Below are 22,436 nucleotides of genomic sequence, written 5' to 3' on the forward strand. Positions count from 1 at the left end.
TATTTGCCCTTATCTTTTCTACAGTTTAAATAATTTTTTCTGCTGACATATTTCAAAACTGCTGCTTTAGCACTGTTCACAATTCTGCTGTATCTGAAGCCTGTCTTCTGCAGTTTTCCTAAAACCCTCTAATTTTCTAGATTCCCACACTGTAATTTTGTTTCCTCTTTCGTGTTGCTGATCAATTACTGAATGTCTAACTTGTAAAAATGTGAGAGAAATATTTGATGTTACTGTTAAGTGAATTTTGGAAAAGAGTCATGTTGGAAGGTTCAAATGATGTAAAGCATTAAAAAGGAACAAATACCATTCATTCTTTGTTTTTTTTACTTTGTAAATATATAAGTACCAAATGAAGAAGAGTCAGCTGGTTGGATTGCTACAGCTGGAGCTGCAGACTTGAGTGAATTCAGTTCTGCCATGAATCATCTGTTCAGCATGAAACAAATCTAAACCACTGCCCAGTCCATTCTCTTGTGTTCAATAGTAGGTGCCAGAGCAGACTACAGGAAGGAGTCAAGTGTGTGTGAATACTTTCTGGGGGCTTTCTCAGCCACCTCCGAGGGTTTTTTTCAGAACCCATGTAAGATGGTGTTGTGTTCTGTAGATGGTAGCTATTGAGGAATAATCTTCATTTCATTTATGTGGACTAAAAGAGATATTTCACAAGTCACTTTCAGCATAAGTAGTTATTCTATAACATAACCACATGTGTATAAAGATTTATCATCTTCAGGTATTTTCTTTGTATTTCTTTGTTTGATCTTGCCATTTAATTTTATGCCATCATGTTACAGTTAAGAAGTACACTACTTCATAAATTTCTAGAATATTTTCTCCTTTAGCTGTCTCCCCCAGCCTTTGCAATGTGAACAGACATGCGTATTTTTAAAGAGTCCTTAGTAGGGTTCAAAAATCTATCATGGATTTGACATTTCATCCCTTTAAAATTAATGTCTTGGTTCTTGCTCTGTGCATGTCCACCAGTTCTGTTCTGCAGAATCATTTCTACTCATTTGTTCAGCTTAGAATGTGTGTAATACCCCTATTTCCACACCCTCCCATCCAACTTTCCTCTAAAGATTCTCTCTGATAACACATTTTCTATCTTTTTAAGGTATCAAACCTGTAACAAAAAGCCTTTTGTGTTTAGTGTCCTGGAGTAGGCTTTTGTTTTGCAATAAAGTAATTTAGGATTTCTTAGAAAAACAGATTTTGCATATTGTTAGAAAGCAAAATTGGAGGCACAATTTCGTTCTGAAAATTGTTACTATATTAAAAATTCAGATTGTACTGATAGCAAGTCTTTTAAAATCAGATCACCAGTTATTTTGAGCCAGCACTGTTTATTTATATATAGTTTTAAATGAGATGGAAATAGTGTTGTTATTTAGTATTATGATTTGCATATGTGTATCATGATGATTCTGTATGTTTTATAAACTGGGTGGGACCTAATTTAATATAAATTATGTAACAGTCTATGAAGAACCAAAATACTTTTGCTTTAGAATAACATTCTATGAAATAAATCCCATAGCTAAACTCCTCTTTCACCAGGTTTAAAACAATTCCTTTGTAAAACTATGTAAGACAACAATGAGTGTGATAAAGTCACTCTCTTGCTTGAGCACATATATGCAAAGTTGGGATAAATCAGCTTTAAGCTTTGTCTTAATGCTGTGCTTTATGTGACTTTATGCTTTAGCTAAGTTATGTGTATAATTTTCTTTCAAGGCTGCAGCTTTTTATTGTTTCAATCATAAAGGTTGGCAGGTGACCTTAAAGAACAGACCTATTGGCTCTAGTTTTGTCTTAGCTTATCTCAGCAGAAAGTATAGCTGACGTTGTAGTGCTCTAACAGTTGGGACCACTTCCACTGTTTGAAAACAATTGTTTCATAATTTACCCTCTACCACAAAAGCATTTTTCTAGGGTTGCTTAGCTATTCTTGGTATTTGATTGTATTTTACTGCTAATGTGTTCACAGTTTAAATGCTGCTTAAGTAGCAAAGTGAGCAGCTTTTGCTGGGGTAAGTAGTTCCAATAGGCTCTAAGCATAAGTAGGCTTGTGCTGGCAAAATTTCATTTTGTCAGTATGATTGCTGTTACAGTAGCTGCTCTTTTTGGGCGTCTGTGCTGTTTAAATGACTTTCTTTACATTCAGTATTGTTATATCTACATCAGCAAAATTCTGTTTTGCAGGCATGGACTAGGCTTTTAATTTAACTGGTAGATTTGACTCTGGAAATGAACCTCAAATATAATAAGTCCTCCTATCTGTAATCCCGGCACTCTTATGACCTGCCTGTGCCCAAGCTGCCGTAACTGTCTATTTAAGGGTTATTAGATGGCCCAGAGGAGATTAGCTTTCATGTTCCCTTGACCTATTAATTTGTTTCCATTGCATATGGAAAAAATTTTAGTTCAATTTAATAAGAAGAGAAAATGTCCTTAAAAATAGGCTTCTAAACTTAGAAATAATGAGTTTCTTTCCTTACCTAAACTCTTTTCCCTCTGTTGAATGTAACATTTCTGTATGCAAGAAAAAATGAACACATTTGTTTGAACAAGACTATTACTTAGTTTTGTTAAATGTCTATATGTGGGTGCATAAAAGGATACTGTTTTGTTGTTTTGAACAGTTTAGTGGGTGTGTTTTACTTTTCTCTTGGTCTACATGCCAGTACTGTACAATGCAGCAGATCTTCTTATTCCCACCCTTAACTCATATGGATTCTATGTCATAAAATCATTATTACATTTAGGCAAAGGCAAGGAGCAGAGAAATAGAAAAACAGTATGAAAAAGTAAACCATTATTCGTACATGATGCATATGTTTGCATTACTTAGAAGTAATTCTAAATTGTTCGTAGATACTGTTCTTCTCTAAGCATGGCTTTCATTCCTTATTATATTTTCTTTACAAGATGGGATTCCAGTAAATATGAACAACCAGGGCTCTTACAGGTGACATTAATCTAAATGAAGCATTTCTTTTATAACCTTTGGATGTTTGTTCTAGCCCCCTCTGATTTTTTCCATTAAATTTATAGAGAAGAATGTGAAATTCCTTTTAAGTGCTTCAGTTTACAGTCTAGTATTTTAGCTTATACTATCCATAAAAATAACACCTTCTCCCCTTATCTTATTGGACATGAATAAAAACTATTAAATGGAACTATGTGATTCTGCGTATATATGAGATCTTTTTAACAAATAACTTACCAAACAGAATTAAACTGATTATTGTTTTACCAGAAGCCAATATAGAGTTTTACACAGTAAAGCTTCAAACATGAAATTAAATACTTATTTTAGTAAAAAATAACTGCTGCTGTTTATTCACAGTGAGCTGTGTAATATAACTTGGTATTTTTAGCTGGCATACTACTGGCAAGACAACTTTGTAGAGTGTTGTTCACTGAGATCCCAGACATGCTCTCTGTGTTTGAATTCTACATTTATCACATGGGCTTCTTAATGCAGTCTTATCTTTGCTGTGTCACAAAGCCAAACCTACTAATTGTTTATGAAACACTTCTGTGACACTATGGTGACACAAGAAAAAGTTTTGAGACACACAATTGGGTGTTCTCTGTGGTGTTTGGTGAATAGGCATTTAGTATAGTGTGTAAGAAAAGGTGACAATCATTATTCCAATTAGACAATATAATACAGAAAAAGCAGTAAAATATAATGATAATGCAGTTAATCATGTGACTCATATGTCATTGTAGTGTGTGAGACACACACAGTATCTTGTGGTCCAGCAATAGAAAACACTGCATTGATGTAAAATATTGCTGATTTTTGAGAATATTCTGTCTTTAAGCATATATATGCTGGGTTTTGTCTGATTTTGAAATGCAGAAGAATCTAGGTGACTCCTTTTGGGCCACTACTGCTCAGCATTGTCAAGTATCTGACAAATGTATCATGTAGAAAGAAGTATGTTAAACCCAAGAAGTTAGTTAACATGGCATTCTTAAAAAAAGCACAGCATATTTATAATTTCATTATGTGTGCTAAGTCTATTAATTCAAACAGTTAATGGTGCACTCTGTTTCATAGTATGTGTAGTGGTATAGTTGCAGCATTTTATTAATTACTGCCATTAAAAAATGCTAAATTAATTACTGTTCTACTCACTTGAATTGCATCAGTGAAGCAGACCTAGAAGTAATTTCCAAAGCAGTGTATAACATTGCTGTTTCTGTTTAATATCTGAAATGGAGGTCATTTTTGTTGAGAGCTAGTCAAAGGCTAAGGTTCTGGGTCATGGATCTTGGCAACAGCTATTCTACTGCTCTGTTCCTCTTGTGAGCTTAGTGTGTTAAATAACAATTCACTTCCTCTGTTATTAAATAAATCTTAAAATATGTTTTTGCAGCCTCATGGAAGAAAACCATCTTATTCCAGTTCTTTTTCAAGTCATCTTGGTAAGAATAATTTTTAATATAGATATATATTTGAATAGATAATAGATCTAATAGATATCTAATACATAATAGATCTAATAGAACCTGTCTCCCAAATCATATCTAACTAGTAACTTTCATTAGTAATGTTGGTGAAATAATATGTTTGTAAAATCAAATGAAACAGTCTAAAAAACCAAAAGAATCTAGAGTAAGCAGACATTTAGGAAGTTCTTGCCATCTAGTCCACCTGTACAAGAAGTTTCTTCAAGATAAGTACCTTTTTCTTTCTTGAATCAAAAAATCCCCTAAAAATAGAATTAATGAGCTTGATTCTTAATTAGAGTGCTATATATCCTAAGGGCATACAAGAAATGCTGAGGAAGATAAATTTTATTTAATAACATCAAATTAAAATTTGATACTGTTGGCATGGTAGTCTCAAATCCAACTATTTGCTTTTAGAATTTCTTTCAATATAAAGTATCAAGATATGATTTTGGGATAGTCACATGTGGAACTTCTACCCCTAAATAGAATCTGCCACTTAAAAGGTCATGAAAACTGTCCGGTTTGTTTCTCTGAAGTGTTGCAAAACAAATATATGTTAATGAAGAAGAGAGATCTTTAGGCTAGTTTGGAAGCTGGGTACTAAGCTATCCATTAGCCTTCTCATTGTTAAATTCCAGGCTCTCGTTAATTTTTTTAAATTTCTAAGTTCATGAAGTTGTATCAGGTAAGTGTCCTCTCTTGTAAGCATACTCCTGATGAATACTAAATATGCATTATGAGTAAATACACATGATTTATGCAGTGCAGGCAGATTGCATACTTGCTTTTGTATCATTCTTGAAATTGTCTTATTCAGGGTAGATGAGGTTCATAAATGGGATTCTGAATCAACTTTGATATTCCTTTCTTAAGTTTCAGTATTTTAATCTTCACTCTTCCTTTGCAGTGATTTATTTTACTATCATTTTGAATCTCTTTAATACTGCAGACCTAGATAAGCCATTTTTATTAAAGTAACCTTGTTAGTGATGATAGATTATTTCCAGCAGCCTACAGAACACAGGCTTTATGATATTTTTGTACATATATCTACAAATCTTTTTTGTGATAAGTATTGAGAATAAAACCATACATTTTACTGTAGTTGATAGATAGTTTAGACATAGGATGGGTACTATATTTAGGTATTAATAAAAGAAGAACTCAGTAAAATATGGAAGTCAAAAGTTTCATATTAATAGCCTAAATATTGACTAAATATTAATATATTAATAGCCTAAATATTGACTAAATATTAATATTTAGTCAATATTTGAAATGTCTTCAGGTGCTGGAGTCTTGAAATTTATATATATATGTTAGTTTATAGCGATGAGCATTTGAATATGGTTACGATCTCTCAAAATATTCACAGGTATTGAAAATTTTTGTATAATATATCTGTAGTCATGGAATTTAAAATGTGTTTATGTCATACCATGTAAGTAGGACAAGCTGTAGTCAGTCATAAATGCTCCCTCCTTACCTCCCCACATACAGTTTGACCTCAGGAGTTCCAGAAATGGTTCCATGGTTTTTTAGGGAGTAGCAGTTTAGCTCTAAATTGTCTGCATGACTAGTGGTCTCTCAAGGTTTCAGAGCTCTCTTGACCCTCTATGGCTGTCTTTGAGCCAATGGTTGGAGTTGGGGGAAAATTGTTTAGCTTTTAGGGAGAAAAAAAATTTCCCCTTTCAACATGCTTTGTTCAGAGAGGACACCTGTAATTAATTGCTTCAGTTGCCATATACAGCATTTGAGGTTTAACAGTGCACTGGCTGTGAGCTGTGGTCAAGGGATGAGAGATGTAACACCAGAAACAGCAAAGGAGGGTGGCAGCCCCTTCCTCTGTTTTCCCTACAGAAAACGGAGTTCAGCAATGAGTAGTAGGCAGTTGGGAAAACTCAGGAGCCAGGACTAAATCAGACTGGAAGGATTAATCATTTGGCTGCTTTTCTTTTGAACAGAATAGATTGAACAGGACAGAGTAACAAACTTCTTCATTACATGTTTCTGAAATAATTTTCAGTCATATGGGTGAAGGGAGTTGCATGTAATTTGATTCCCATTATTCTCTCTAGACTAGTCTTTGTCTAGGTTTATACTTTTATGGGTTTCAAGGATCAACACAAATGGTTGAGATCTATGTTATTATATCTAGTCCTTTACCAGACCCTAAACTATTGAATTATGCTTCAGGGTCAATACTCCATTTTATTCTGACAGTAATTTAATGTAGAGCTATTACTATCTAGTCCATGGTTTATAACTACTACTTAATAATTTCTATGCCAAGACTTAATATCCAATGTGTATTTTCTATGTATTATTAAGCATAGTTCATGTTATTTTCTGCAATGCAACTGACAGTACATTGACTCTGTTAGACTCTGAAGGGAAATACTGTGGGCTTAAAATTGAAAAGCAGTTCCACGAGCAGTCTTTGTTTCTAGGCTGTGCTGCAATCCAAGTGGGATTGAATGTACTAGCTTTAATCTAGCTAGCACAGTAGCAAGGACATGATGGCTTGCAGATACTGAGCAGTTCATAAGAAATAAGTTTTAATATGACTGGTTTTCACTGCTCGTCAGTGTAGAGTTGTATTACCTCTTATACTGCACACTACCCAATGTTGTGGTCTAAGCAGTAACACTGAGATTTGGCAAGGTTTTGTTTTTTTTTTTTTCCTCTATCATCTCTCTGGACCAGTTAGATCTCTGAATTCAGTCAAAGCATATGAAAAGTACCCTTTCATGTCACTTATGACTACAATTTTGTAAATGTTATAGCTGCCCAGCAAAACAACTGGATCAGTGAAAAAATCTGTTACTGTCTACCTAAAAAGTTGTTCTAAGAGAATAGCCATAATTTATGTTCACCTGAACCAGGGTTTAATTTGATTTAATTAGTAAGAGGCTTTAAATAGAGTTCTGGTTCCCCTGGAAACCCTCTGCACTCGTTCGTCTCTCAACACTGAGTCTCATTTAGGAAGTGCACATTAATGATGTGGTTTGTGAGTATGTGAAAAACCTGAATACAGTTCTTCTTTGCAGAACTTCAGGGTGAATTTCGTGGTTTACCTGAATGCAAATTAATTTCATAGTGCCATGATCCCAGATCCTGGTGCTAGAGGTTATGTAGATTATAAGTAGTCCTACAAAGCAATATGAAGGTGTGACTGCCATAAGAGTAGACATCAATCTTGCAATAATGTCTTATGTGGTCAGTGAAAAGGTAGTGGTGTGTATCTGTGGAAAAATGGAGACATTGTCAATTTACAAGTATTTTCAGGACAGTAAAGGACTGAAAATCAGAAGGAAAGCTGACATCATAATGTGAAAAAATTAAAAAGTGCAAACTCCCCTTGGTAGCAAGATGAAATATGGTGAGCTAAATTCCATGGTTATGTAAATAATGCCAAAACTTGGGTTGATATAAGGTATAAATATGAAATGCTGCTGTTGATTAAGAAGGGGTTGTAGCAGGAAAAGTTACTGTAGGATATATTTAATGTTGTCCTTTCTTGCTGCCTTTTATTGCTACATCCTCAGTATTTTGTTTCTGATATATTTTGCAATGTCAAACCTATGCCATCTGCCTTCAATATTAGTTTATAATTTACAAAGTATTGATTTTGATTATTATGTTATAATGATGGAATGAGGTTGATAAAGGATTTGGAGGTGTTTACAAAAAGTGCCATTTTTGTAAATTATGGCTATTGTATTTTAGATTGCTACCAAGATTTTGCTGAGTAGCAAGCAATGAAGTTGACATAAATGTTGTTTTCTGTTTTATGTTACTTTTAAAAGGATAACATCATAAATATTACCTGATCTTCATTTAGTGTTGCCTGAATATAAGCTCTTGCATGGAAAAGAAATTCTGTGTAGTTCGTGAAATTCTATTTTTTTCTGCTGCTAAATTTTAAAACTAAAGTTAATGATGCTTGTGATTAGGAGCTCAGTGCTACTCTGTTTTTAAAGCCCAGTAGTCAATTCTGTGCTTATCCTATTAAAATTTCTGGTGTAGCTTTTAGTCACACCAGCATATTATCACAGCCATCAGTTTTTGCTGTAATCTTTTTTTTTTTTTTTGCATATTTCTCTATCTTAGCAGCCAGTTAAAAGTTTAAGGCATATTCTTTCAATAAAAATTACTTTATAGTAAGATTGAATATTACAGTTTAAAAATGATATCTTCTTATTAAATATGATCCATAGTAAATAGTGTGTTCATGTCTAAACTGCACAGGCTACTCAAATACAGTGGTTGTTTTATTTATATTGTTATTCTATTCTTAACACAAGCAAGTCCTCCTCTTCTGTTTGCATTAGTGAAATAATTAAAATTAATTTGAAAATTACGTATTTTAAATTATTTTCTCCAAATATAGTGGAAAACTCTTTGTATGAAAATACCAAATAGATTTCCCTTTGCAGTCCTGTTCATATGTTTTTGTCTATTTTTCCTAGTTGTGTATAGGTTTGAAAGTTTTATGCTGTCCCTGTGTATCTTGGGATGGCTGTATTGGATATCTTAAATTAGAGGATTATATACTATTCATATTTTTGATAGACTGCAGTCAACCTATGCTTGGGCACTAAAAAATACTTCAAAATCATGTTATAGTGGCAGTCACTGGTCCTTTTAGAAGGTGTGCTTTGCTCACTTTGTTGTAATTGCAGTTGAAAATAGAGTTCAATATTATCACTAAGGGAGTGAATATGAGCTAAGCATAATTAAAAGAAAAATTCTAATAGTTACATAAGAAATAGATAAACGTGCACTTTAAAAGAAGAAACAGGCCATGCCAGCTTTATGTAACAACTTCTCTTCAAGAAAGCTAACAATTTTGTGGAAATTTTATCTGAGTAGAGGATGCATAGCCATGTATAACTAGATTCCTTTGGTATAGTTAGATTGCCTTTTTCTTTTTTAAATTTAAAATAATTCTAACCCAAGTACTTCAAGTAAAAAAAAAAAAGGTTGTGAAAAAGAAGTTGTATAGCATCCAAGTGGAAGCAATGGTTGGATTCTATATTTCATTTTGAATTTTAATAGGGCAAAAAAGCCACAGGAAATTTTTATGGTCAGAGATGCCACTCCTTGTGAGTCAGTTAAAGTAACAAAGCCACCCACTTAAAATGTTTTAAAAATAATAGCTGTTTTATGGCCAGTCTTACCTGTGAAAATACTATAAAAAAATGGAGAAAAAGAACATTGGAGAGGCAAAAGAAGAGCCTCATCATTCCTCTTTTGCTTGGTTTCTATTTTCTGGTGAGAGATTACAGCCATATATCATTTGAGGGAAGAGGTAGAGGTATTTTGCTGTCTAGCAGCCACATGGATGATAAGTATAGAAGAACATGGATCAGAGGTTATTGAAGCTTTTGAAGCATTAGTTTACTGGTGTCTGTTAAGGAAAGCACCTCCTAGTCCAGTGGGGTGCATATCTTGTTGGTTGTCTGAAAGAATGGGAAGAATGTTTCTAACTCTTGCAAGTATTCCTAAGCCATCCAGGGTGAGTACTTGAAACAGAAGACTAGGAGACTCTTTTTCCTATATTCTGTAAAGAGTACAAGTTTATGCTGTGGAACTCATCTGCTGGAGAAAATTAGGATGGTAAATTTGGCAAATAATAAAAGCTCTAGCATTTATTGTGAATGGGCCTTGGTCTTCTATGCTGTAAATGAGCTTTGACCTAAAGTCAGCTCAGTGCTTGCATGAGAAGATTGATGCTGATTGATTGCTCTGGACATCTCGCTGTAGGCATACTCAATCCTTAATTTAGAATCAGCTCTCTAGTAGAAAAATCAACACAAAGGTATCTGGGAATGCTTAGTCTACATGTGTTTTAAAGAACAGGAAATGCTATTTTTCTAAATACCTTTGTGTGGGGCATTCCTATTCCTCTCTGTATTTTTGATGCTGTTACAAAGGCGTTCAATGCAATGGCTCTTTTTGGTGCATTTCACCAGTTCATGACTGCTGTTAGGGAAAACCTGCATCTAGAAGGTAACTGAAACTAGATTCTAGGAGTGATTTTTATGGCTTCTACAGGATGGACATTAGTTAGAAACCTTAAATGTATATGGTATATGAAACCATAATGAATATCTGTATTTTTGTGTTTCTCTGAATTATGCATATTTTCTCAAATCTATTATACTTAATAGTCAAAATATATGCTGTGGCATACAATTACTATGTATTTAAAACTGCTGTGACAGATTAGGAGTGTAATCTATGAGGATTTCTGAAAGTGAAAATGCCAAGACCCTATTTTAATGGGTAGTTTATAAAGCAAAATAATTGCTAGTTTTTGAAAGGCATTTAATATTCAAAGATGGGTTTAGGAGAAACTAGTGAAAAAATGTTGAACTATCTTAGAATTTATGTCTTTGGAATGAGAAAAAAATCAAGATATCATTTAAAGAAGATAAATGTATTGCAAGTGTAAAATTTACTATGAGAAGAATACTTCACCAGTGAGAATGTTTTAAATCCTTTCCAAACTGACAAATTTCTTACCAATGCATTGAAGTCTTGTGTCAACATTCAGTAAGGTATTATATTTATTCTTTTTTTAATGTAGAATCAAATTAATAGGAGCACTTCTATAGACCAAAAAAGACACTTTAAAAGGCACTGTAAAAGTACAGTATGTTAATTTCCAATTTTCCAGGAATAAAGTATGGCTCCTTTGGTAGGAATGTTAGGATTTTTCATTACTCTGGTAAAGCTTAAGCACTTTCAGTTTTAGGATGAGATTCCTGAGACTACTTATCTCTTCTAAATTGCTGACTTGAAAATAGTGCATACTTTAAAGGGATAAGACTGCACATCTGAATTTGTACTCCTGGAAATAAACATTTCTAAGTGGAGCTCTCCTGAGAATGTTTTAGCAGGAAGAGGAATCCTGCTAATAGAAAGTTTTATTTTCAGAAACAGATTTTTTTCTTTTGTTTTAGTGATCTTTAAGTCAGGACTTTCTGAGGAAGTTTTTATACATATAAATGTTGGATTACTGCTGAATTGGGTTGTTAATCTGTTACGGTCAATTGATCTCTCCAATTATTAACTCTGTACATGGAATGAATTCTTAACAGTTATTCATGTGTAACTATTGTGTTCTTAACAGATGACAACAAAATTATTAGAAGCCAAAATTCTTGGTATAAACACAATTTCTGATTGTGATTAATAACAAGAATCCATATCATTTGATTTTGTTCCCCAGATGTTGTCATGTGATGCGTGGTGGTTTTGCATATGGATAGAGCAATAGCAGAACCATAGATTGTCTGCAGTTGGAAGGAACTAGTAAGGATCATAGTGTCCAACTCCTGCTACATTCAGAACTACCTTAGTCATCATATAACTAAGAGTGTTGTTCAGATGCTCCTTGTACTATGTCAGGTGTTGTGCTGCAACCACTTCCCTGGGGAGCTTCTTCCAGTGCCCAGCCACCCTTTCAGTGAAGAATCTTCCTAATGTCCAATCTGAGCTTCCCCTGATGCAGCTCCATTCCATTTCCTCCTGACTTATTGATGGTGACCAGAGAGAGATCAGCATCTCGCCTCTGCTGCCTCACTTGAGGAAGTCATAGACTGTGATGGTGTCTCCCCTCAGTCTTTTCTCCTCCAAGCTGAACAAGCTAAGTGACTTCATCTGCTCCTTGTAGGTCTTCTCTTGAGACCTTGCACCATCTTACTTAAAGTGGTAGGTGCTGCTACCTATCTCTTATCCCCAACAAACCTCTCCTGTCAAAAAGCAAGCTGAGTTAACATTCAGGTAACACAGTCAAACCTCCACCCAACACTCACTGCAACTGGCTCAGAGATAGAGGTAAGAGAGGCTCTTTTGCAAGGTTTTATTCCAGCAGAGTAACATAGTAGGTGGAGGGCAAACCCCGGGAAAGAGAGTGCTTCAAGGGGTTCAGTCAGCTTATAAAGGGGAAGGGGGCAGAGCTAAGGGCTGGGCAGAGGGGCCTGGCCTCCAGGGGAAGGGGGTGGCCACCAGGGATGCTAAGCCAGTGACATGGGAAGGAGAAACCAGAGGAAGTTGTGACATCAAGTCAATGGGAGAGTCTGTTTTTCCCTTTGGGAGGTCTAACTCTATGGTAGGTAATGTTTCCAGGGCTGAGGGCTTGGGGATTGACCAAAGGGAGAGTGTTCATGGGCTGCTACACTTATTCACCCATCTCTGGTCACACTCTAATATTTGATGTCCTCTTACATTGTAATGCCCAAACCTGCCCCAGCACTTGAGGTTAGCCTGCCCCAGTGCAGAGCAGGGCACGACAATCCCTTCCCTTGCCCGGCTGGTGATCCTTCCCTCATGCCCCCCAGGACATGCTTGGCCCTCCTGGCTGCCAGGGCACTGCTGACTCATGTTGAACTTGCCATCAACCAGGACCCCAGGTCCCTTTCCATAGCACTGTTCTCCAGCCCTCTGTTTCCCATTGATAAGGTCAACAAAAGTTCCCTTTTGCAGAGGCATTTTCTGCCGTCAATGGAAGAAACATTTTGCTTTTTCAATATCGTTTCAATATCATGATGTATGCTAGATTTTCAGCATTTGCTACAACCACAGAGCTTAAGAGTTGTCTGTGCTGCAGTCAGTGTATGGCAGCAATTCATGAAGATGTCTCCACCTAACTCTGAGCTAACAGCTGCCAGCTTTAAACAGAGCTGGAATTATTTACTTTCCATCCATCACATTGAGATAATTATTGTTGTTGGGTTTTGATACTGGTTTTTTGAATGGTATTAATAGGCTGTTTTTCAGCCTTTCTTGTAGAGTTGCTTGAGTTAAATAATTTTGTCTGTCTTTAATATAACTTCCTTTTTGAAGTAGTTAAATGTGTATTTGTTACAAATATTTTAGAACAGGTTATGAAAAAACTGAAAACTTGAAGTACATGATTTTTGAGATGAAAAATAGGCTTGTTGACAGAGTAGTGAGAGAATTGAGAGAACTGCTTCCTATTCCTGCTGCTGATTCACATTTATTCTTGACTCTGGGAAAATTGTATAACCCCTCTTTTTCACCATATGCTTGTTATGCTTCTATCCTTTGGGTTTCCAATGAACACCTTTAGTCTGAGAAAACTCAGCAATTGGTTCTCATCATCCTGAAACTAAGCTTGTTTAAGGTCCCAGCTGGACCTTATTCAAACAAAATTCTTAAATTATTTTTTTCTTACAGTACGGTAATGTCTAAACTATAAATGTGCATCACAAGAATGTAGGGAAGATGAATTCATTAATATTTAGAAGGTATTCAGGTTTTTTTTATGAGAAGCACTAAGTAAATATGGGCAGCCTATTTTATGGCTGTGTGTCTGTAGATCTATCCCCAGTAAGATTGCTGATGGAGAAAGAAGTGAGAGGAAGCAGAGCCATCCTTTAAATAATTTTAATAGTATAAATTGATAGTCTGTATAATAAAATGGATTTTAAAAAAAGAAGTATTGATAAAGCATATCCTTCTATCATTCTCTTTCTTATCTGCAAAATTACTTTGAACCCGTGCTCCTGTTAAGGGGAGGGAATAAAATTACCTAAAATCACTAAATCACCTGGAGCTCCACTTCTGAGAGAAAAATTGAGTACACAGCATTTGTGACAACATTATGTTCTTGTATAGGAAGAAAATTCAGCTATTTACATCTTAAAGGAATTGCTTTCTTATGCTAGACACTAATATTTTAGTATGTATGCTATCCAGCTATTTTTTTTCTATTTTATATGCAGTGCTAAGGGACATAAGAAAACTCTTGTATAAACAATATTCTTATGTGTTTGTTAGTAGTTCTTTATTTATCCTGTCCTAAAAGTTGAAAATTGTACAGGTAATAAATAGGAATCTAAAAGACTGTAGCAAGGTTTTAAAGCTAGCTATAACATAGTGGGTAAGAAAATCACAGGTAGTGAAGTACATAGGTATCTGTACTTTGCAAAAATAGTGACTATGATTACTGCTGATAGTAGAACACGTTTCTGTGTTTTGTGATGTTGTGACTGTTTTCCATTTCTTTGATCCTGCTCTTCATGTTATATATTACTGGTCTTCAATAAGCAGTCAAACATACTGGTTTTGTGAAGGTGGGTTTTTTCATAAATGTTTCTGCAGTAGTCCAGAGTGGATAGTTATTTTGTGTATTATGGTATAATATCTTACAAGTTGTCTTTTGAAAGAAAATATATTCACAGTTTCAAAGAAAAAGCTGTTACGAAGTAATGATCGCTGTTGTTCCTTGCATGGCAAATCCATGTATTTATCACATCATTGCTCTCACCATCTCAAGAACATTCCACACTGTTGCTCTAAAGTGACCTAGACTCAGCTGGGGTCTCTGGTCTTTTTGCATCTTCTCTTGATTGGGACAAACAGGATGCTGCAGGGATGTATGCTGATGATGCAGTTTAAGCTCTGTTCAAAGCAATTAATGAGTAACTATAACTCTAATAATTATCCAGAGTTATGGTATGAAGTACTGCATGATCCCTTCAGGGATGACTTAAGATCCAACACAACAGTTGTTTTTGAGGTCTCTGCACCTACAAAGGGCAGAGCTTCTGCTTGTTACTGTGTGCTGGCCCTTGGCTGTTGCTCAAAATCCACTAGGTTTTTCCTGTATTGAGAGCATTGCTTGTTGTCCTTTGGACCTTACTGGATGCTGGTAGTTGGCACTTCCCTTAAACCCCTCCCAGTTACAAATGCAGTCATAGTGGTCATTTGAACAACTCTTAGAAGTTAGTTTTTCTTGGAACACTAAACTTCTTTGGAATATCTGGTTTTCAAATACTGTGTTCAAATACTGTTCATATTGTAAAAGACGTAACAGTGCTTTCCCTGAACCTTTGACATCTTGGAGTAAGCCCACCCTGGTGATCAGGGGGTCTGGAGCACATGGCACACATGGAGAGGATGAGAGAACAAACTTCATACAACCTTTTCAAAGAAATCTTGGGGGGATCTTTTTCCTACCTGCAGCTGCCTTATGGGACAGTGCAGAGAAGATGCAGCCAGACTTGACTCAGCAGTGCACAATGGAGGCATTACAGGATGAACACAAGCTGGAAGATTGGAAATGCCAGCTTGATATAGAAAGAAACTTTTTGCTATGGGGTGGGTGGTCAAACACTGGAATGAGAGGTGAGAGAGGTTGTAACATCTCTATGCTTGGAGACTCTTGTGCAGACTGAGCCAAGCAGCCAGCTAGACTGGAGAGCTCCAGAGGCACCTTCAACCATATGTTATTCTGTGATTTGATTGTCCTAGTCCAGTATACCTTCCTAAAAAATCAACCAACTGGAAAACAAAATACCCCACAGGTTATGTCCCAGCATTGTAGCTGCCATATACTGAGCCTTATTGAACTTAGACATTAACTCCTCTAGACTAGGATCCGGGTCAGTGGTCTTTCAGGTGATTTTGGGTTTCTGAGCTCTTCATCTTTTTCCTGCTTCCTAATAACTTGCATGGTTTGACCTTTAAGTAAGCAAAGTGGATGGACTGAAATGGCAATGCTTATTCAGCTAGCTTGGCTCCCCTCCCATTTCTTCTTTATCTGAGCCATACTGCATGAGGGTGGTGTTTTATGAACCAAATCCAAGGCAGACTGTAGGTCAGGGTTGAATGGATGGGTGTATAAAGTCACTGAGTGTTTCTGCCAACTTGTTTTGTCTCTCAATACACTCAGACATTTATGCAAGGTTACCTGAAATATGAGTCTTGTGGGTTTTTAACAGTGTTTTAAACAGGTTTTGTTTTTTTTAATTTTGGGATTGAGTAGTTTGAATATTACTGTGGAGACATTTTCCTAGTGATTATATTTTTACTTAGAAACAGTGCCGCTCTGACCTTTAAGGTAACATGCTAACTTCAGCTTTCCACATGACAGTTAAAGCTGATGATATTGGATTTTATTTATTGGAAAACAAGTTTACTTAAATGTTAACTAAGACCTTTTTTTTAACTCTATGAGCTTTAGGACAGTTAAAATTTGTAGAATATTTGAATTATGTAGTAAGAAGACTTTTATAGTATTTAGGTGAAGAATTATATGTGAAAAATCCCCCAGACTTCTAAAAGTATGGAAAATACAGGACTTTCTGTACTGATAGGGAAATAATTTTTCTTTTATTTGTCACTTTAAATTGATAGAAAACTTTAATAAAAATGCTTCAATCATTCATTTTATAGTACTTTGTTCTATCTGGCCCCTTCTATCAGGAATGATGCTGTTATTGTTCCCCCAGTCCAGCCTGAAGGAAGAGTTTATAACCTTTTTCCATGCTCACTGAACATTTTATCAGGAATTTCATTTTAGATGACAGATCAGTCTGTCAGTCTTGGGAACTTAAGGCAGAAGGGTATTGAGCTTATGTTCCTTAGTGACGGATTTCACCGACAGCACCATGAATGAGAGTTCTGGACTGACCATCACTACAGACAGCCTTGAGGCTTGGATAGAAATACAATTGGTGCTCATGTTCTCTCCCTCTCACTTTTCAGCTAACACAGTCTTTTAAGAACTTACAAAGTTCACAGTGCAAAGGTTCTAAAGCAGGGTTTTCTCCCTCTTAAACAGTATTTGGTTTGGTTGGTTTTGGTTAGGTTTTTTTTTGGAGTCATAAACCTGTTCAGCATTGACATATTGTTTTATCACACTTGATTTGTGCCTTTTTTGATAGAAGTTTTGTGGATAACCTCCAGGATCTTGTGATTATTCATGTAATTAAAATCCTCTCTAGTTTTTTTGACACCTAGTACTACTCACTTTCAGTTTCCTTTGCACCCCATTTCAAAGCAGATATGAAACCTGTATGTGTTCTAAAGTACTGCATGATGTGAGACTGCTGTCTAGGGCCACAGCTCTAAAAGCTCTATCTTGCAGTCATGCAAGATGTGTTGCCATTATCACTCAGTGTCATGGTTTGACACTGGCACAATGCCAGCACCTCCATGAGAATGCTCTCTCCCTAGTTTCTGCTGTGAGATGTGACCAGGAATAAGCAAAGCAGGCTCCCACTAAGGAAAACAAAATTTATTAACTAAGCGACAAGGGAAAGGGAAAAAAAAAGAAACACACAAGGAAAATGAAAATTTCACAAATACATCTCCTCCTCCTCCCCACCAAATTCCCAATACAATACATCCCCCAAATCATCAACTCTCAGTCCGGCACCACCCTTTAGAATACTCAATCCTCAGTTCATCAAGAGGAGGAGTCCTTCTTGTGCCAATGGTGACCTCTTCCTTTCATGTCCAGCGCTCTCACCACTGAACACGGACCAGAGCTGCTTCTAGGGTCGACTTTTAAGGATGCCTCGTCCCACTCCAAAGAGGCACAGTCTCAACTTTGGGACATCTGTCCCCCCAATATTTTTCACCCCCTGGGGCCGAGGGGTACCCACACCGAACCCTCTTGGTCCTGAGTCATTGCCTCCCCCTAGAATGCAGTCTCTGTAGCACAAGGAAACATGGCTCTGTCCATGGCTACACAAAAAGAGTCCAGCATAAGCTATTCCATCATCTCTTCCACCTGAGTTCTTCTCTGTTTCTCTCGTGGCCCATTTCCTCTTATCTCATCTCTATCTCTCTTCTCATTCATCTCCAGGAGGATTAGCATTTGTAAGGTTTCCATCATCCAAGAAAAGGGTTAAAAATCTGAGGCTCTGTCTGTCCGGAACTCCCACAGCTGCCCAGCCAGGCACCTTCTCGCCGCACCACCCCCTTCTCCTTCTCGGCCAGCCACTATTAAATTTCAAGGTGGCACAAGCACAGGCACAGGCTCTCTCTCTGTCTCTCCCAGGGGGGGCTGCCCGATGCCTCTCAGTGCTCCTCCACCCTTCCATCCTGCAGGGGCCTTCCCCTCCCTTCTGTCCAGGCCCAGCCTACCTCACCCGGCCCCATGACTGCCCCTGCCCCGCCCAGCCCGCAGCCAGGGAGGTCTGCACCTTTCACTGACCGGAACCCAAGAGAGCCTCCCTGGCGAGAGCCCTGCTTTTAACCCCGTGCTCTCAGAGGCGGATCCAATGTCCCAATGGCCACATTAGGTGCCAATATTAAAATCTGAGCACCCATTGGCCTGACCACAGCATGCCAGAAAACATATTTCCTGTCAAACCACCGCACTCAGGAATGAGATATTGTAGTTAGATAAAAACACAGTCTAATAAAAACATCTGTTTAATCCTTTGTCCTGGTCTGGAAAACACACTAAACGTAAGATGAAGTATTGCAATGGTAGGCAGAGAAACATCATGTGTGTTACTCCATGTGTGGATTTTGGGTTCCCCATCTCGAAATGTTTACAGTAGAACTGCAAATAGTGTAAAGAAAAAAAAAAAACAGAGATGGTTAAAGGTCTGGAATGGCTACTGTGAAAGAGATTATCCTTCTGTATGCTTTAGTCTGAAGGGTAGTGGTTGATATGTATGTACCAGAGTCAGGTGAATGGAAAACAGTATTGCTGCTCACTGTCTCCACTCACACAAGATCTGTATTATAAGAACTAAAGAAAACTTGCAGTTGGGATCTGAAAAATTGACAAAAGGTCAATATCTTTTTCCTGTAGGGTTATGTTCAGCTTTCAGCTCTGCTCCATGGCATCCTCAGTTTACTTGAATTAAAAAATAGACTGGACAAGTTAATGGACCAAAAATCCATTGAGAGCTGTTATGTGTATAAACCGCATCTAGCTCAAAGTCCTTGGGCTGTGAATTCCTGGAGGCTAAGGAAAGTGTTCAGTATACCTGTCATGTAGGGCTGCTTCTGTTTTTGAGTGTTTTAGATATGTTGTTAGGGTAGGTAGACCTTCTATTTGAACTGAGTCAGATTCTGCTTTATATACTAAAAATTAATGCTCGGGAACCTTTCTGTATTGTGAGATTTTAGTTACTAGCTGCAGAAATTTGTCTTAAAACTCCCATTTTTATTTGAGAAACCAGTTAAATTTTTATGACTTAAAAAGATTGACTTGTTTTCTGAAGCAAGTTATTTCTTAGAGAAATTAGCTAGTTAAAAATACACAGCTTTGAGTTATGAGGTTAATTTTCCGTCTGTGCTGTTTGTTTGGCTGGCTGTGGAGTTAAAAATTAATACTAATTTGTGGAATTCACAAAGAAGTTTGGGTTTTCTTTAAGAATTAATATTTAGCCATTGTTTATGAACAAGTTTCAGAGTTGTCAATGTTTAATGTAGCACATTTTTGCAGAATTTTTATTACATCAAAACATCACTCAGTCATTATAATTAGACAATTTTCCCACTTAGGGAAAATATTTGGGAGGTGGTTTGGGATGGGTAAAGAGATTATTGTGCTCTTTTTTTAATTAGAGATTTAACTGGCATCATCATCTTCAGAATCCATCTTACTTCTGTCACACCCCTTTCCTCCAACAGTTCATAGCATTTACTGCCTTTCTCCTACATTTTAATTTAAGCAATGCAACTAAAGCAGTTAATCTTCTAGACTGGTGACTGGTTCTGCTGTGAATAAGATTAAACAAATTAAATTCTTTATCTTTCATTGTTCATCCTACCCTACTTTTATCAGTAACTGATAAATCTCACCTCCCATTCTTTAAGCTTTTTTCCTATTCTCAGTCTTGTAGTGCCCACACCTTGGACACATTTAATTTTGTTTATTTAGTTCTTTTCCCATAGTGAGATTGTAGTTTTGTAATATTCATATATATATGTGTGTGCATGGGTGTGATATGTCCATATATATACATGTGTGTGTGACAATCTCAAATTATTTCTGTTAGCAATCTCGAAGTCTTTGTGACCTTGTAAGTGTTCTCTATACTGTATTGTGGGATGTAAAAAATAAGAAATGTGCTTGGTCGCAAAAGTTCTGTGACAGCTGATTGTGAGCAGCAGAAGAGGGAGTAGGAGAACAGCCTGGGGAAGCTGGCAGGGCTGCTTTGTCTGTAATTGCTGGCTGGAGTGCAGCCCTGCAGCATTCCCTCACTCCCACCCCGCTCCTGCATCACGGCTGGTGCTGAAGGGCACATGGAGACCTATGGAAGAGGAGGGGCTGTAGCACCACGATGCAAATGTGTGAAAGGCAGATGCTACAAAAAGACAGATTATTTCTAACGCGAGACTTCACAAGTCTACTACCAAAGTGTGTTCTCTATTACCTCTAACTAGCAAGTTATAGGGAGAAATCATGACCTTACCATAGTTTCTTTGAATTTTATGAAAAATTTTAAATGGGTGATACAGAAAGGAATCACTATCAATGTTTACCTAAGGAAATTAATGTCTACATTTAAAAATTAATTTATTTTTGCTGTAGAAGCAATATTAATGCAAAATCTCACTTCTTCCACACTTCGTGTTTGTCAGGCTGATTAAGAGCAAATTGCTAATTTATTGTTCCTGCTAATGTAAATGTCAAGGCAAAGAGAAGGCATTTAAGGAAAAATATATATTGAAGTAAATCTGGGATGAATGCTTTTCTGAGTAAGATTTATTGATCTTGTGACCAGAATTTTATTGTGATATTATCACAGTTCTGTCAAACAGCTGAGGTACATCTCCTAATCTCATCTAAATAAATATTGGCATAGGAATGTGGCGGTTGCTGACTGTACCTTTATTGACCAGCTGCATTCTGATGAGTAAGGTACTGGCTATTGTGTGCTTCACAGCATAGTTTGTAAAAGAATATTGAACATCTATGAATGGTTTCTGGCTGGCAGAGGTTTCCACATTATGCATCTAAACTCTGATCATTTATCTAGGAATTTGTCTGGTTTGGCCTCAGTCATGTATTCTTTATGCATTCCTTGTTTTAATGTCTTCCTGAGAAGTTTGTATTGCAGGGTGATAATTAGATTTTAGAATGTCAGTCTTCCACAAAGCAAAACAATTTAAATCTTAATATTCTACTTTTTACTTTCTGTTTTTACCTGTAGTCATTTACTCATTGTGGTAAATGTTTAGGATTGAAATATATTTTGTTTTGAAAAACGGTTTTATAGGCAAGCTTAAAAATCATTGCTAAAATCATTTGCTAAGGTAGATTCATTAGCCATATGTATGCAAAAAGATTAAGCCTACCATGACACAATCTTAGTTTACCCACGGTAACTTTATAATTACAATTATAATAGAGTGTCATCTCAAAGGCTCAGCTGAAATTTTGGTAATTTTTTTCTTTCCTCTCGGATTTCTCTTTTGAGTCCCCTGTTTATATTACAAGATTCAGTTTCTCCCTATTGGATGTTTTGATCAAGTATTTCTTACTGATCCTATGGGTACAGGAAGCAAATTTGTGCCCTACACCTCCTTTTCTTTCTATTTCATATATTGGGTTCCTTTCAAAATCCTGACTACCAAATAAAAGAATAACCTATTCAAATGTTGTGATGCTAAATATGGTGACTGACAATTTATGTTCTGCAGTTTAACTGGGGGCCCCAAATTGATCCCTGAGGCAGATACTTAAGCAGTGTTTGGTGGGTGACATCTCTTTTAATTTTCTGTTGCTGTCATGTTATTTGATATGAAGTTTAGCAATAATTAGGGTCTTTATAAAGGAAAAACATATTTCTTTCAGTTACTTATTGGAGTAAAGTGTGATTTTTCTCCTTGGTGCATATTTCATTCATTTGACTAAAGCAGAAAGGACGTGTATGAGGGCATTCGCCCCTTTCACTGCTGCAGAGAGCCAGGGATTATTCTGTATACAATCCATTTCTGACTGTATATTCTCAAGTTCTACATTTACTTGCCCTGTGTCAAGTTCTGGAGCAGGATTTAAATTCCCTGCACGTAACTGTCTTTAGGGCTCACATCTGGATGGCACTGCAGGAGCATATTGCTGAAAGCAAACAGACCAGCAGTTCTGATGGTAACAATGGAGTCTGAGAAAATACTGCATGCATGTATAAGGTTCCATTAAAAAGCAGTGAGAGGGATGTCTAATGCAGTCC

The 22,436-nt window shown here is 36.5% G+C and overlaps 1 protein-coding gene across 6 annotated transcripts in view; it reads left to right on the forward strand.

Moving 5' to 3' along the window:
* Positions 1-22,436, forward strand: part of ULK4 (unc-51 like kinase 4) — a 214,474-nt gene that overhangs the window by 90,484 nt on the left and 101,554 nt on the right. For 5 of the 6 annotated variants that reach the window (XM_077178032.1, XM_054639826.2, XM_077178042.1 and 2 more), the window contains exon 31: positions 4,395-4,443. The exons of the other annotated variant lie outside the window; for it this stretch is intronic. In XM_077178032.1, coding sequence (XP_077034147.1) covers positions 4,395-4,443 — 49 coding nt within the window. The remainder of the gene's footprint in view (positions 1-4,394; positions 4,444-22,436) is intronic. 6 annotated transcript variants of the gene reach the window in all.

This window comes from Agelaius phoeniceus, chromosome 1 (assembly GCF_051311805.1).
Source record: "Agelaius phoeniceus isolate bAgePho1 chromosome 1, bAgePho1.hap1, whole genome shotgun sequence".
In the NCBI taxonomy this organism is placed as follows: domain Eukaryota; kingdom Metazoa; phylum Chordata; class Aves; order Passeriformes; family Icteridae; genus Agelaius; species Agelaius phoeniceus.